Source organism: Larus michahellis, chromosome 3 (assembly GCF_964199755.1).
Source record: "Larus michahellis chromosome 3, bLarMic1.1, whole genome shotgun sequence".
Taxonomy (NCBI): domain Eukaryota; kingdom Metazoa; phylum Chordata; class Aves; order Charadriiformes; family Laridae; genus Larus; species Larus michahellis.
Window position 1 is genome coordinate 130,541,586 of NC_133898.1, and position 15,461 is coordinate 130,557,046.

Genomic DNA, 15,461 nt, shown 5'->3' on the forward strand with positions numbered 1-15,461 from the left:
GAGGTGTTTTCCTTATTCCTCACCCCATCCCAGCACTCTCAGCCCTTTGCCTGGTGTCCCTGTCCCCCCGGGGCGATCTGAGCCCCCCCACATCTCACTCTCCGGGACTTTCTAGAAGCAGCCGAGCTGACCTGGATCTGTCTGCGTTCCCTGCGGCATTCCTTGCAGCAGCACACCTCCGTATTTTGGGAGCCTGGCGCAGCTCCCACCTGGCTGGGCTGGCAGCAGCCCACGCAGGGAAAGGCCATGGTGTTCACGGTTGCCACTCAGGTGGCCACAGATGCCAGGGCCAGTGTTCAGTGGGGTTGGCAGCAGGGAGCACACACGGTACCTGCTCCCCTCGGGAGAAGGTGTCTGAGTGTGACACTCCAGGGGTGCTTATTGCCAGGAGGAGCGATGGGAATAGTGAGCATGGGGCACGGCGAGCTCTTGAAGGAAGGTTTGGGGTCCCCAAATGGGGCTTGGGGATGTCTGACCCACGGAGGAAGGATGCTCAGGGGCTCACTGGTGTGTTACGGGGGGAGCCGAGGGGATCCTGGCAGACCCCAAATCATAGAATTATAGAATTATAGAATCATAGAATCATAGAATCGTTATGGTTGGAAGGGACCTTTCAGATCACCGAGTCCAACCATCATCCCAGCACTGCCAAGGCCACCACTACCCCATGGCCCTCAGCACCGCGTCTGCCCGGCTTTTCAATCCCTCCAGGGATGGCGACTCCACCACTGCCCTGGGCAGCCTCTTCCAATGCTTCACAACCCTTTCCGGGAGGAAATTGTTCCCAATATCCATCCTAAACCTCCCCTGGCGCAACTTGAGGCCGCTTCCTCTTGTGCCATGGCCTGTTCCTTGGGAGAAGAGCCCGACCCCCCCTGGCTACCCCCTCCTTTCAGGGAGCTGTAGAGAGCCAGAAGGTCTCCCCTCAGCCTCCTCTTCTCCAGGCTGAACACCCCCAGCTCCCTCAGCCGCTCCTCACCAGACTTGTGCTCCAGACCCCTCACCAGCTCCGTTGCCCTTCTCTGGACACGCTCCAGCCCCTCAAGGTCTTTCTTGGCGTGAGGGGCCCAAACCTGGACACAGCCCTCGAGGTGGGGCCTCCCCAGTGCCCAGTCCAGGGGGACGGTCACTGCCCCACTCCTGCCGGCCACACTAGTGCTGACACAGGCCAGGATGCTGGTGGCCTCCTTGGCCACCTGGGCACACTGCTGGCTCATACTCAGCTGTTGTCGACCAACACCCCCAGGTCCTTTTCCGCAGGCAGCTCTCCAGCCACTCTGCCCCAGGCCTGATTTGGGATGTGGGGCAAAACCAGGGCAGGGTGCCCCATGGGGTGCAGGGGGGTGTCCTGGGGAGGTGGGTGCTGTGGGATGTGCAGGGTGGGCACAGCATGGTGTGGGATGTGGGTCGGGATAAGGATCAGGATGCGAGTTGGGATGCAGCGATGGTCCATGGGGCGGGATGTGGGTCGGGATGCAGTGGTGGTGGTCTGTGGGGCGGGATGCAGCGTTGGTCCATGGGTTGGGATGCAGGTTGGGATGTGGATTGGCATGCAGCAGTGGTCCGTGGGTTGGGATGCGGTGGTGGTCTGTGGATCAGGATGCAGGGCGGGATGCAGCAGTGGTCTGTGGGGTGGAATGCGGATTGGGATGTGGGTTAGGATGCAGCAGTGGCCTGTGAGTCAGGATGCGGTGGTGGTCCGTGGGTTGGGATGTGGGGCGGGTTGCCGTGGTGGTCCACGGGGTGGTATGCAGCGGTGGTCCATGGGTCGGGATGCAGCGCTGGTCTGTGGGGTAGGATGTGCAGCGGGATGCGGTGGTGGTCCGTGGGTGGGGATGTGGAGTGGGGTGTGGCGGTGGTCTGTGGGTTGGGATGTGTGTTGGGATGCAGCAGTGGTCCATGGGGCGGGACGCAGTGGTGGTCCATGGGGTGGGATGGGGCGGTGGTCCGTGGGTCGGGAGGCAGTGGTTGTCCATGGGGTGGGATGCAGTGGTGGTCTGTGGGTCAGGATGTGGAGCGGGATGTGGTGGTGGTCTGTGGGTTGGGATGCAGCAGTGGTCCATGGGGTGGGACACAGTGGTGGTCCATGGGGTGGGATGTGGTGGTGGTCTGTGGGTTGGGATGCAGCAGTGGTCCATGGGGCGGGACGCAGTGGTGGTCCATGGAGTGGGATGTGGCGGTGGTCCGTGGGTCGGGAGGCAGTGGTTGTCCGTGGGGTGGGATGCAGTGGTGGTCTGTGGGTCAGGATGTGGAGCGGGATGTGGTGGTGGTCTGTGGGTTGGGATGCAGCAGTGGTCCGTGGGGTGGGATGCAGTGGTGGTCTGTGGGTCAGGATGTGGAGTGGGATGTGGTGGTGGTCTGTGGGTTGGGATGCAGCAGTGGTCCGTGGGGCGGGACGCAGTGGTGGTCCATGGAGTGGGATGTGGTGGTGGTCTGTGGGTTGGGATGCAGCAGTGGTCCGTGGGGCAGGGTGCAGCGGTGGTCCATGGGTTGGGATGCGGCGGCGGTCCGTGAATCAGGACGTGGGTCGGGATGCGGCAGTGGTCCGTGGGGCGGGACGCAGCAGTGGTTCATGGGGTGGGATGTAAAGCGGGATGCTGCGGTGGTCCGTGGGGCGGGATGCGGCGGCGGTCTGCGGGGCGGGATGCGGGGCGGGAGGCAGCGCTGGTCCGTGGGTCTGGACGCAGCGCTGGCCGGGGGGACGCGGGGTTGTCCCCGCCGTTCCGGGCCGTGCCGCGGGCGGGCGCTGCGGCCGTGCCGGCGGGAGGAGCCGCCGCTGCGGTGCCGCCCCCCCCTTCCCCCGGTGCCGCCCCCGGCCGGCGCCGCTCGGTGGGGCAGAGCCGGGCCGGGCACCGCCGCCTGCAGCCGAGCCGAGCCGGGCCGGGCCACGCCGGGGCGGCGGAGGCGGCCATGTACGGTGAGTGCCCGCGGCGGGGGGCGGACGGCGGAGCTGCGGGCCTGGGCCGGTACCGCGGCCGTGCCCCCCGCTTCCCGGGGCAGGGCTGGGGCTCACCCCTTCCAGGGGCGGGGGGACCGTGTTCTTTGTAGGGCTGTGCACCCCCCGTTTACCGGGGGGGTGACCCCTCTTTGGGGTGGGGGCGGACCTCTAGTTTATATAGAGCTGTGCACCCCCCATTTACGGGGGGGGACACCCCTCTTTGGGGTGGGGGCGGACCTCTAGTCTATATAGAGCTGTGCACCCCCCATTTACCGGGGGGACGACCCCTCTTTGGGGGGGACAGACACCTCTCTCCTATATAGAGCTCTGCACCCCCTATTTACTGGGGGGGACACCCCACTTTGCGGGGGACAGATACCTCTATCCTTTATAGAGCTGTGCACCCCCCATTTACCGGGGGGGACACCCCTCTTTGGGGTGGGGGCGGACCTCTAGTCTATATAGAGCTGTGCATGCCCCATTTATCGGGGGTGACCCCTCTTTGGGGGGGACAGGCACCTCTCTCCTATATAGAGCTGTGCACCCCCCATTTACCGGGGGGTGACCCCTCTTTGGGGTGGAGGTGGAGCTCTAGTCTATATAGAGCTGTGCACACACCATTTATTGGGGGGCGACCCCTCTTTGGGGGGGACAGACACCTCTCTCCTATATAGAGCTCTGCACCCCCCATTAACCGAGGGGGTGACCCCTGTTTGGGGTTGAGGGGACCTTGGTCTTCTGCAGGGCAGTGCACCCCCTAAGTTGTTGGGGGGGACGACTTTGGTTCTATATAAAGCTGTGCATCTCCCTAGTTACGGGGGTGACCCCTCTTCGGGTTGGGGGGGGACACCTTGGTCCTCTATAGAGCTGTGCATCTCCCCCATTACTGTGGGTGACCCCTCTTTGGGTTGGGGGGACACCTGGGTCCTCTATAGAGCTGTGCGTCTCCCTCATTACTGTGGGTGACCCCTCTTTGGGTTGGGGGGGGACACCTTGGTCCTATACGCAGCTGTGCATCCCCCCATTTTCTGGACAGTGTCCCCTCTTTGGGGCTGGGACACACACTGTGGTCCCATAAAGGGCTGCAAATGCCCCCTCTGTCGCTGGGGACATTGCCCCCTTCCTGGGGGACCACGGTCTGTTAACTGCCCCCCACCCCTCCCAGCGTTCCTGGGGTTCCGGGGGTCACCTGCTCCCCGGAGCTGGGAGGACTTTGCTCCTCTATAGGGCCAATGACCCCTATATTGTGGGGGGATCACCCAGTCCCTGGGGTGGGGATGCCTTGGGTGTTGGATAGGGCTCATCAGCCCCACGCGGTTACTTGGGGGTGTGGGAGGGTGTGAAGTGTCACCCACCCCCCAGGATCAAGGGGGATCTTCGCTGTATATATGCCCCCCCACCCGGCGAAACTGGGGAGCCACCTGGTCCCTGGCATAGGGCAGACCCATATGGGCCTGTGCACCCCGTGGGGTTTGGGGGATTGCGGCCTCCCCCCCCCCCCCCTCCTCCGTTGACCCCCATGCTGTCACCCCTCTGCGCAGGGCGGGCGTATGGGCTCCGTCGCCCCCAGGGTGATGCTGCGTTGGTAATGGGGAGCAGCTGGCGGAGCAGCTGGCCGCCCCCCCGCCCGGGGCAGCGGGCGCGCTAAGCCGCTGGGAGCTTTTGGGAAAAGGCTGGGGGGTGACCGGGTGGCTCTTAAATCCTCCCTGCCCGCTGCCCGAGCATCCCTCCCGGGGGCTGGCACCGCAGGGCGAGCGCTGCGCAGGAGGGAGCCCTTGACCACTTGTCCTTCCCGGGGGGCTTGTAGCCCACCCCGAGGGCTGCGGGGCGGCCCCCTCTCTTCCAGGTGCCGGGGGTGAGTGGACGGCGGGATGTGGCAGGAGGGAGATGGGTGGGCAGGATGCCGGTGTGTCGTCATCGTGCCCCTGCTCCGGGTGATGGGGTGCTCGTTTTGGGGTCAGTGGGGTGCACGCAGACGGGAGACGCGTTGGGATGCAGCACCTGCGGGGGAAGGAGGGCAGCCGGTGGGTTTGGGGAGCGGGTTTCTCCCCCACAGGGCTGGGGGGAGGGGAAACCGAGGCAGGACGCGCGGGTTCCGTTCCTCTCCTCTCCTCGTCACGGTGCTGACTCCTCCGTGGCCTCCGTTGAGTCATTCAGGTCTTCCAGCTGGTATTTTTCCACCCGCAAAACGGAGGGGGATGCTTCCCTCCCCTCCTGGGCTGTGGCAGCCTGCGGTGACGGCTGCTGCGTGCCCCGGGGGACGCGGCCCCCCTGCACCCCCCCCACACCGGGGTTCCCTGTCCCCTGCTGCCCACAGGACCCGTCAGTCCGGCGTGGGATGGCAGCGATGCTCCCGTAGCGGGACAGCTGTCCCCGATACCCAAATGCCACCGGTGCCCTTTCCACCCGAGCCCCCCCTCACCCCCCCCGCTCAGGGCTTTTGCATCCGCGCTGGGGCTTGGGCTGGTTTTTGGGGAGTTTTCTTTTGGCAACCTGCGCTGCTGGCGAGCAGGAATTTGCAGGGAGCTGTTGGCGTCATCCGAGGAAATTTGCAGCAGCCTGGAGCACCCAATAATCCTCTCCGCCGGGGAACCGCGGGGGACCCCGGCCCCGCTGCAAACCTGGGGCAGAGCTGAGCTGTGGGTCCCCGAGAGCCCCGCCAGCCCTCCCCGTGTCACTTTAATGATGTGGCCCGAGGGGTGTGACACGCTCCAGGTGTCCCCTGCGATCCTGGCTGGGTGGCCAGCCTGTCCTGCCCGCGATGGCGATGCCACACGGGGCCACAGCTCCGCTTACCCGCAGTGTAACACCTCTGCTGGCATTTTGGGGAAGCCCCCCCGCTCCCAAATACTCCGCTTTTCCTTAGGGTAGGGAAGGGCAGAGCATCTCTGGGGACCTGAATGTGACTTTGAGGACAAAAAGCCAGGCTGGTCCATCCCTTCCCCGGTAGCGCTCGGGGCCGGGCATTGCTGCGGCTCGTGGTCCTGGAAAGCATCCAGGAGCTGGAAAGCTCTGTGGGATACTTCGGATGAAAGGTGCATTAGGAATGCACAGGATTATTGGTATCTTTTTAATCTCTCTTTTAACTCTCTCTCGGCCCGGGGGAAGGATTAAATGGCTGTCTCGGGATGGTTTTTCTTTTTTGTCCGTGGACAGGACAAAAGGGTGCAAGACACTTGGTGTCTCCGTCTTGGTGGGAGCTCAGCATCCTGAGCCAGGCTAGGGAATTATCTGGTCCATGATGGATTTCGCACCGCAGGAGCTGGGGTGCTGCTAATAGCCTTTGGCTGGTGAGAGACCACGGTTGCCCCATGTTGAGGGGCTGCGGGGTGGCCGCGGCGGCAGGAGAAGCCCAATGCTTTGTGTCCCCAGCCGCGGGCAACCTTCCCGCTCGGCTGCCGTCTCCAGGAGGCAAGGCTTTCATTCCGAAATATGTGCAAACAGCAGAGCCGGCTCCTTGGGCTGAAAACACTCCGGGAACGGGGGCTGTGGGGGGAGCAGAGCTGGGGAGCAAGGGAGCTGCGGAGCTGGGATGGCGTTACCACTTCCATGGGGCACTGCGAGTCGTCCCCCCCCCCAAGACTTTTGCCAGTCCGGCAGCAGCGAGCCCTGGGGAGCCGTATCCCGACCGTCCGGCTCATGGCAGTTTGTTTCCTCCACGTTCCCTCGCTTTGCTTTCTGCTCGCCCGCACGAGCTGTCTCCTCCCACGCCAGCCAAGCTGCAAATAGAGAAGGTTCCCTTTTTTTTACATTTTTTTTTAAATTTTTTTTTTTTTTTTTTCCCCCCCAGCAGCAAGGGGAAATGAGGTTTTTTTTCGGCTACCCGGGGAGGAGGCGTTTGGCGGTGGCGGGTGCCAGCAAGGTCCCCGCGAGCCGTCTGGGGCTGCTGGCGTGCCACTGAGTCACAGCCAGCAGCCGCACGAGCCCAGGGTGGTTTTTTTTTTTTTTGCGCTAAATAAATAGCGCTGGGTGGGACTGGGTGGCTCCGGGGGGGAATGTGAAATGCAATTCAGCTTTTTCGGAGGGGGGGGGGATTTTATTTTTTTTATTTTTTTGGCTTCCCCCCCTGCCCGCCCCGCCCCCTTCTCTGCTTTTTAACTAAATGATCTGCAAAAATCAATTTGGTGCACTTGGAGGAAAAGGGGCTGGTTGGGGGGGGGCTTTTCGGAGCCACCCAGCCGTAGTTCTCCCGGCGTTTGCGTTAAACCTCGATGGCTGTGGCCGAGGCCAGGGCTTTTTTTCCCCGGTGCATTTCCAGGTGGCATTGCCACGTCCCGGCAGGATTTGACCCCTGCAGTGAAGATGGGGACTCCTCTGCCTGGGGGCGATTGTGCCGGGGCAGGAGCTGGCATTGCTCACCTCCAACCTCATCCAGCCCCATGGCTTAAGGGCTTTGGTAATCGCTTGCCCAGTCGATTAATTGCACAAAAAAAATGCCCTTCCAAGGGATGCTCCGCTCCCGGCTGAGCCTTTTGCAGCGCTGTAGCTCCGTGGCGGGTCGCTCTGCCGTGGGGATCGGGGTTGTTCCCCCTCCACGGGGGCTGCCAACACCCAGAAAGGCTGGAGAAAAAGCCTGGCCGTGGCCGGCCCCATCCCGTTTCTCTGTCAATGAGGGTGTTGGGTCACATTTGCTGCCAAAACCGAAGTGGCTGCGGGCTCTGAGGTAGCGTATCTCCGGGAAATAGAAACCCGCAGAAACGCGTGTGGTCAGCATCTCACAAAGTTCCTTCTTGTGTGTGTTTTTTTTTGTTGAACACGCAAAACAGGGCGGGGGGTTTGCATAGTGTGGGTTTTTTCTCGAAAAATCTTTTGGACTCGCAAGCCTTCCTGTGTCTGTGGCCCTTCTGTCGCACCCGGCTCGGCGCGGCGTGGGGCAAGGCCCTGCAGAACGAACCTGGCTCTTAATTAAGCCGTTTTTGGAGGCCGGTCCTGATGCTGGGTGGATCTTCATCCTCCATCATCAGCTTCCCCACCTACGTGGTCCGGACCAGATGCGCCACATCCACGCGACACCCGGCGAACGTCTCGCATCCAAGAGCCGCGGCGAGTTTAAGTGAATTTCCTTCTATTTAAGCTCTTTCCTCCCCCCGCCACCCCCCCAGCTTTCCCTCTGCCATGTGTCGTTTAATGAAACCAGGCACCCATTAAGGCGCTTAACTCCCCTTCTCCTCCCCTGGCATCGGCGCTGCCAGGTACGTAACGCAAACCTCCCGGCGCGCAGCTCTGCCCGCTGCTTCCCCCCCCACCCCGGCCCCGGCGCGCGAAAGGGCTGCTGTGGTCTAATCACCGAGTCTAATCACCGCTGGGAAATATTAATTAATCTGGCCGCTTGTTGAAGCTCGGCGCGCGCACGCCATGGTGTCGGAGCGGCAGGCTTGGCCGGGCGGTGGAGTGGGAATAACGGAGGGGCGGATGGTGTAAGGTGGCAGCGGGGCCGATTTACGTCCCGCCGCTCACCGAGGAGGTGTTAAAGCTGGATTCGATGCCTGGAGCTGTCGGAATTTGGTGGGGGTGGTGGGGGGGAGATGGGGAGGGAGCGCGTTTGGGCAAACCCAGGTGGGATTCAGAGGTGCCGGCACCAGCGTGGGTTCGGGTTCTGGAGCAGATCACATTTGGGGGGGTCCCTGCATGGGCTGGGGGGGAACCCCGGCATGTTTTGGCCAACCCCCCCACCCCCACCCCCCCCCGGTTGCGGTGTCTGCCCCGGCGGCGTCGGTGGAAGCAAGGCAGGAGCGCGGCGCGTGGAGCGGTGCCAGGGGGAAGCTGCGAATTTAATTGCTGAGCTAAAAGGCTCCGCGCCGATGGCTCCGAGCGACGTCTGGGAGAGCGTTTTTCCCTCCCCGGCATGCTCCCGTCCGTCCCGCTCAGCCACGGGAGAAACACGGCCTGGCAGCCGCAGCCTTGGCTCGCCCGTCCCCGGCGGCTCGGCTCTTCCTCCACTGTCGCTGTCTCCAAATATTTCGCCATCCCTTCGTCGAGAGACGCGGCTCTGTGTGATGGGGGCTGGCTTGCGCTGCCCTGGGAGGTTTGGGTCTTCGGCAGCATCCCCAAAAACGTCTCTGCTCGCAGCTGAGCCGGCAGCTTTTATAACACCCCCCCTTTGCAGATGCTGACTCTTAAGCCAAGGACACTTGGACAAGCGGCGATTTAACGAGCGGGGAAGGGAACAAGCCGCGGCCACGCAGCCCGAACCGTTCAGGAAGGTCAGGAATTATCGGCTAACATCAGGACATTGCTCCAAATTCGGCTTCGGGCCCCTTCCCCAGCTCTGCCTCCCCCATTAAAGGTGGTGGAGGATTAATGCAGCCCCCCCCACCCCCCCGAGGTCTTTCCCTCTTTTCGTAGCTGCTCTTTTCCAACAGCTTTTCTTTGCACCGGGAAGATCGGAACTGCTCGACCCACTCCCCTCCCAGCTTGGGGGCCTGATGCTGTCCCCCCACCCTGCACCCTACTGTCCTTGCCCTGTTCCCGGCACGGCACACAGCGAGGAGGGCATCGGGCCATGGTTTTAATCGGTGCCCAGTGTGTTTGGCTCCCTTAAACACGATTAAAAAGAGATTTACTGGCTTGCTTTACAGCTCTGATTTACATCGGGAGCTGCCCTGGCTCTGGGGGGGGGCGCGGAGGCAAATGCAGGCTGGCTGGCACAGAAGCTGGCTTTTTAATGTAGGTTTTCCTGCCTTTTGAATTGGTGGCAGAAGCTCGGAGGAGCACCTGAGCGAGCCTTTCCCTCGGGGGAGCTCCCAGCTGCGCTTATGGCTCCGGGCTTTCCCCTGGGAATGGCTTTCGGGGAGGATGGGGATGTGCAAGCGATGCCCTCCATCTCTCTCGGTGCCCGCCGTCCCTCGCAGCGCTGAGTCCGTCCCACCCCTCTGCCAGCATCGCTCCTTTCTTGCCTTCCATGGTGTTTATTTCCCTCTTCCCATGGGCTCCTTGCTCCATCCCTCTGCCCGCCCCGGGGTGGATGGAAAATAAACAGGACTAACGCATCCCTGGGCCAACTTGGATATTGCTCAGTGACATTTCTAACGTGGAGCAGGGAGATTTTTGTCCTTTTCCCCCGGGCAGGCTCCCCTGCCGGGGGCTGAGGGAGTCGGGTATGAAGGAGACTCCCGTGTCGGGCTGCGTAAGCGGGATTTTTGCTAAGCAGATTAGGGAAAGGTCTCTGGTTCGGTGCGGGACTCGAGGGAAGACAACGCTGGGCTGGTGGTACATCCCCTACCTTCAGGCTGGTGATTTAGCTTGGCGTTAAGAGAGCGACCTTCCTGGGATATTAGGTTTAATGGAAGGATTTTGCATGATTTAATTAAGATTTATTTACAATCAGTGGGAGTGCCCTTACTAAGTAAATTCTGGGCCTCAAATAATATGGCCGTAAGGTTTTCCAGCCGTGCTTATTGCCAGGATCCTATTAAAATGGGGAGAGGGAATCCCAGAATCCCAGACCGGCAGGGGTTGGCAGGGCCCTCTGGAGATCATCCCGTCCAACCCCCGGCCAGAGCAGGGTCACCCAGAGCAGGTGGCACAGGAATGCGTCCAGGCGGGGTTGGAATGTCTCCAGAGACGGAGACTCCCCCACCTCTCTGGGCAGCCTGTGCCAGGGCTCTGCCACCCTCACAGCAAAGAAGTTCCTCCTCATGCTTAGGTGGAACTTCCCATGTTCGCGTTTGTGCCCGTTGCCCCTTGTCCTGTCCCCGGGCACCACTGAGAAGAGCCTGGCCCCATCCTCCTGACACCCCCCCTTTCAGTATTTACAAGTGTTGATAAGGTCCCCCCTCAGCCGTCTTTTTTCCAGACTGAAAAGACCCAAATCCCTCAGCCTTTCCTCATCAGAGAGATGTTCCAGTCCCCTCAGCATCTCGGTAGCCCTTTGCTGTCCCCTCCCCAGCAGTTCCCTGTCCTTCTGGACCCGGGGAGCCCAGAACTGGCCCCAGTGCTCCAGCTGTGGCCTCCCCAGGGCAGAGCAGAGGGGGAGGATGACCTCCCTCCACCTGCTGGCCACACTCTTCTTGATGCCCCCCAGGATGCCATTGGCCTTCTTGGCCACGAGGGCACATTGCTGGCTCATGGGCATCCGGTTGTCCCCCAGGACTCCCAAGTCTCTTTCCACTGAGCTGCTGTCTCTGGACGAAGGGGATTAATGGGGAAAGGCTGACGGTCCGAGTGCGGCTGGGACAGTGCATGGCCCCTTCGGGAGGTGAGCTGGGCCTGTGTCCCGTTCTCAGCTGGCCATAATCCATCCCCAAAACCCCAGTTTCATCTGGTACCGGCGAATCCCGCTCCTGGTAAAAATGTGTGATGAGTTTATCCAGGAGCCTCGGGGCTCGTGCCGGCGTTGGAGCGGTGGAGTGGGGGTTATGCCAGCGAGCCACGGTCTCTGGGGCTGAAAGGCTGTAATTATCCCCAATTAGATCACCTTTCTCGGAGCTGAGCTATGGAAGCAAAAGGCCCTTTTGGCTCGCTTTGCCCCCCGGCAAGAGCGCGGATGTGAGCTGCTGCGGGTGAGGAGCCCCATAAATGCCACTGGGGTGGCCCAGGCAGGCGCAAGACGGAGGTGACACACAGAGGTGACACACATATGGTGGGTAGCTGTGGGGGCTGATGCTGCTCCTGCGTTTCCCACCTTATTCCCTCCACAGGGAGAGGGTGGAGTCCCCTTTCTCCGTGCCTCGATTTCCCCGATCTTTAAGAAAACCCCTGCCCCCGTTTCCCACAGCGGGCTGCCAGCAGGAGGAGAGCGTGACGCTCCGCGCGGGTCCGTCCGCATCCCTGGATGCGGTTTCGGGGTCAGCTCCGTCCCGCTGAGCCTCCCCCTGCCCTTATCAGCGCTGCCTGCCGCTGTATGGACCGACTGGCAGAGCTTTGGGCTCGAGGCACCTTGAAAAACCCTCCCGTTCCCCCCTGAAATGCCCAGCTCCCCGATCGCCCCCGCGTACCGATGCCGGCAGAGCCAAGCCAGCTCCATTCCCAGCTGCCATCGGAGCCGCCTGGGTGACTCAGCAGCCGTGCTGAAAGCTTCCCTTATTTATTTAAACGGCTGCTCCCGCTCGGTTGAGCATCTCCCGCAGCGATGCTGCCGCCGGGCCGGCTCCGGCTGCCGCTTGGCGAGGAGGAGAGCGATACCCGGTACCCTGAACACCCGGCTTCGCTCCGAACGCCATGGCTTTGACTACCTGGGCTATCGGCCCCGCGCTGCGGCTCTGTGCCGCCGGCCCTGCCTGCTCCTGGGAGATGCTGCACGTGGCCGGAGCAGGTACCTTCTCCCGGCTTTGCTTTTCCCCAGGGTGCTGGGGTGGGATGTCCTGGGAGGGGGGCAAGGCTACCGGTGACCTTCAGGGTCGTTTTTTTCTCATTTTTTTAAAGACTTTTGCCAGCCTGGGATGGAGGAATTCATTGTGGCCGCGGGGATTTGTCCTCACGGAGGGGGGATGCTGCCGGTCGGCGGGGCTGGTGCAAGGGCACAAGGGGCGCGGGGTCAATGTGGTGGGCGCTAAAGGAAACTGGTCTCTAGAAGAAGAAATGTCTGTCTGAGACCCTGGCTGGGGGGGTTGTCGCCAGCCCCAGCGTTAGGGTTTGGGGCTGTGAGGGTCTGGGGGGGTCCCATATAGACCAAGCACAGGGCTGATTTCAGCCCCGGCATCAGGACCAGGCTTGGGTTTGTTGCTCTCTGGAGCAATCTATTTTATATCCTGGGGGGGTGGGAATAAAATAAGGGATAATCATCTTCTTTCCTCAAGGTCTGTGTCATTTTTACGGGGAAATAAAAACAAGGGAAAATCATCTTCTTTCCTCAAGGTCTGTGTCATTTTTACTTCGCTTTTTTAAGGGTTTATGGTCTCCCCGTCTGTGCCTCTGCATGAGCAAATCCCAGAGCAGGCAGGGGCTTGGGGAAGGAAAGTTTCTCTTGGTTTCATGCAAGCAGAGTAAGCGAGACCCGGCCGGTGCCCTGCCGCGGGGGGGCTCAGCCCTCTTACTAGACATCAGAGAGTCTCATCTGGCGGCGCTGCTCTGTAGGACGCCCTGTTGTGGTGGGATCCCGCCCTGACGTGGCTTTGGGTTGAGCAACAGTCCTGCTGTCCCTGTCCTGGCCGTGTTTGTTCCCCCACACCCTGGGACCCATGGGTCACCCGCGTCCCCTCTCATGGCGGGCAGTTCGGGTCTTCGGCTCTCTCCCACTGCTGCTTTCTTGAGGTGAGGCCTTCAAATTCTCCCCGCTTCTGGAAGAAGAGGTCGCGTTAGGTGAGCGGGAAGGCATTAGATTTAATTATGCCGTTATTATGGATGGGATCCGTGCTGTGTCTGCTCTTCAGCTTCATTCATCAAGACGAGGGTGGTAGATCGGGAACGCGCCGGGGCCCTTTGCTCCTCTCCCAGGGCTAGGAATGTGCGTTAATCCTGAAAATACCCAAAAGCCGCATTTCTGGAGGTGAGATAATTACCGAGGAGGGGGGACCTGGGTCCTCAGTTAATGGGATTCCTTACGGGGAAACTCTCCAGCTATTTTTTCGTAGCCCATGCTGAGCCGCCGGCAGGGACGTGTGGCCCGGCAAGGTGAGAAAAGTCACGCTGCCGCGGCCGTCCCGGGCGAGGGGAATTTATTAAGGGGATTCAGCAGATCGTCAGACGCTCGTTTTGTGCGAGCGGCAAACGAGAATTTATTAAGAGGCCAGATTAAAGGTACTTTGGAAAAAAGAGCAAAAATCGATGGCCGGCAGCTGAGAAGGGAGGAAGGGAGAGCAGCGGGGATGAGACTTAGAAAGAAAACATGGGATAGAAAGAAAACATGGGATAGAAAGAAAACATGGGATAGAAAGAAAACATGGGATAGAATGAAAACATGGATAGAAAGAATTTATTAAGAGGCCAGATTAAAGGGACTTTGGAAAAAAGGGCAAAATCGATGGCTGTCAGCTGAGAAAGGAGGAGGGAGAGCAGCAGAGATGAGACTTAGAAACAAAATATGGGATAGAAACAAAATACGGGATAGAAACAAAATATTGGATAGTGGGAAGGTGCAGGGGGGTTTGCAGAGAGAGGTGGAAGCAGCTCTTTGCCACCGCGGTGTCGCTGGGAGTGTTGGGCTTTGAAGACCCCAAAGGGGACCCCAAAGCAGACGGCAGCTTTCAGGTGGGGTGCGGGATGCCTTCCCCCCCCTCCGTGGCACCCACCGTCGGAGGCGAGGCCGCTCGGGACGCGAGGGAGAACATTGCAGGAAGCGAGCGGTGCCAGCGCCGGGAGCTGGCGCGGGCAGGCGTGAGCTCATGCGTTCCAGCGGGAGCGGTCGCCGGTGGGAGCCTTTGTGTGTCGTGTCCCACCCCCCCCCCCCGCCCCGGCCTTTCCCCGGCTTCTGCTTCTTGGCGGCGATTGCCAAAAAGCAGCCCTGAATTACTCACGCTTCCCCGGGCTCGTGAAGGCCGGTGCTTTGGGGTGTCTGACTCCACTCTCCTCCCCGGGGTGCAGCATCCCGGTAACGCCAGGCTCCGGGGAAAAAATGCATTGTGCTGGAGCAGGGGGATCCTGGCGTGCGGAGCCCTCGGAGTGGCACCGTGTCCAGAAATCTCCTTTCCCCCCGCCGCGTTTTTTTTTTTGTTTGGGGTTTTGTTTTTTTTTTTAAATGAACAAACTCGGCAGATACTCATCAGTGTCTGGGAGGCAGGGCAGTGCCGGTCCAGCATTACGCAGGGCGGAGGCGCCCATGGATGCTGAACTCCCTGCTCCCACAGCCGTCCCCATGCTCGCGGCACGTGGCAGCACGACGGATGCTCCAGAGCCCTCCTGGACCACTGTCCGCCCCCCAGCCGAAGACGGGGGGATCCCTGGCTGCTGCGGGGGGTGTGCCGTGGCCCTGAGAAAGAGGACGTGGCACAGGGAGAAATATCCAGGTCACAAATGATCCCTTCTTTCCTCAACTGGGATATTTTGCCTCCAGGAAGGATGGGGAGGGACTCTGGAGCAGGGAGTGTAATGACAGGACACAGGGTAATGGTTTCAAACTGAAAGAGGGGAGATTTGGATGAGATATTGGGAAGAAATTCTTTGGTGTGAGGGGGGTGAGCCCCTGGCCCAGGTTGCCCAGAGAAGCTGTGGCTGCCCCATCCCTGGAGGGGTTCAAGGCCAGGTTGGCCGGGGCTTGGAGCAACCTGGGCTGGTGGGAGGTGTCCCTGCCCAGGGCAGGGGGTGGCACTGGCTGGGCTTTAAGGTCCCTTCCCACCCAAACCACTCTGGGATTCTGTGATTTGTCGGCAAGGGCTGATTGCTGGGCTGTGAGTTGGGATGAGGCTGGTGCCCGGCGTTTGCTGCGGAGATGCTGCTTGCCGAGGGGTTTTGGCTCTGGGAGAGGCTGCTCAGGGCACGGCTTGCGCGGCAGGGACAAGCTGCTGTCACGTCCGAGGTCCCTCAAAAAGAGGGGCTGGGTATGGGTGTGCGGGTGTCCCGCGAGGCACAGGTCACTCGGTGACCCCCTCGGGGCAGAGGGACGGCCGTCCGGCAGCCCAGAGGTAGGGGAGCAACTGAAGGGGGTTGG

At 61.2% G+C, this 15,461-nt stretch overlaps 1 protein-coding gene across 7 annotated transcripts in view; it reads left to right on the plus strand.

The window, feature by feature from the left end:
- Positions 1-15,461, plus strand: part of EFR3B (EFR3 homolog B) — a 65,777-nt gene that overhangs the window by 10,097 nt on the left and 40,219 nt on the right. The window contains exon 1 of one of the 7 annotated variants that reach the window (XM_074582168.1): positions 2,685-2,917. The exons of 1 other annotated variant lie outside the window; for it this stretch is intronic. In XM_074582168.1, coding sequence (XP_074438269.1) covers positions 2,911-2,917 — 7 coding nt within the window. In that variant the 5' untranslated portion in view covers positions 2,685-2,910. Of the gene's footprint in view, positions 1-2,684; positions 2,918-4,563; positions 4,794-11,927; positions 12,192-15,461 lie in introns of those variants that run through there. 5 more of the 7 variants (XM_074582164.1, XM_074582166.1, XM_074582165.1 and 2 more) reach the window with 5 other exon arrangements.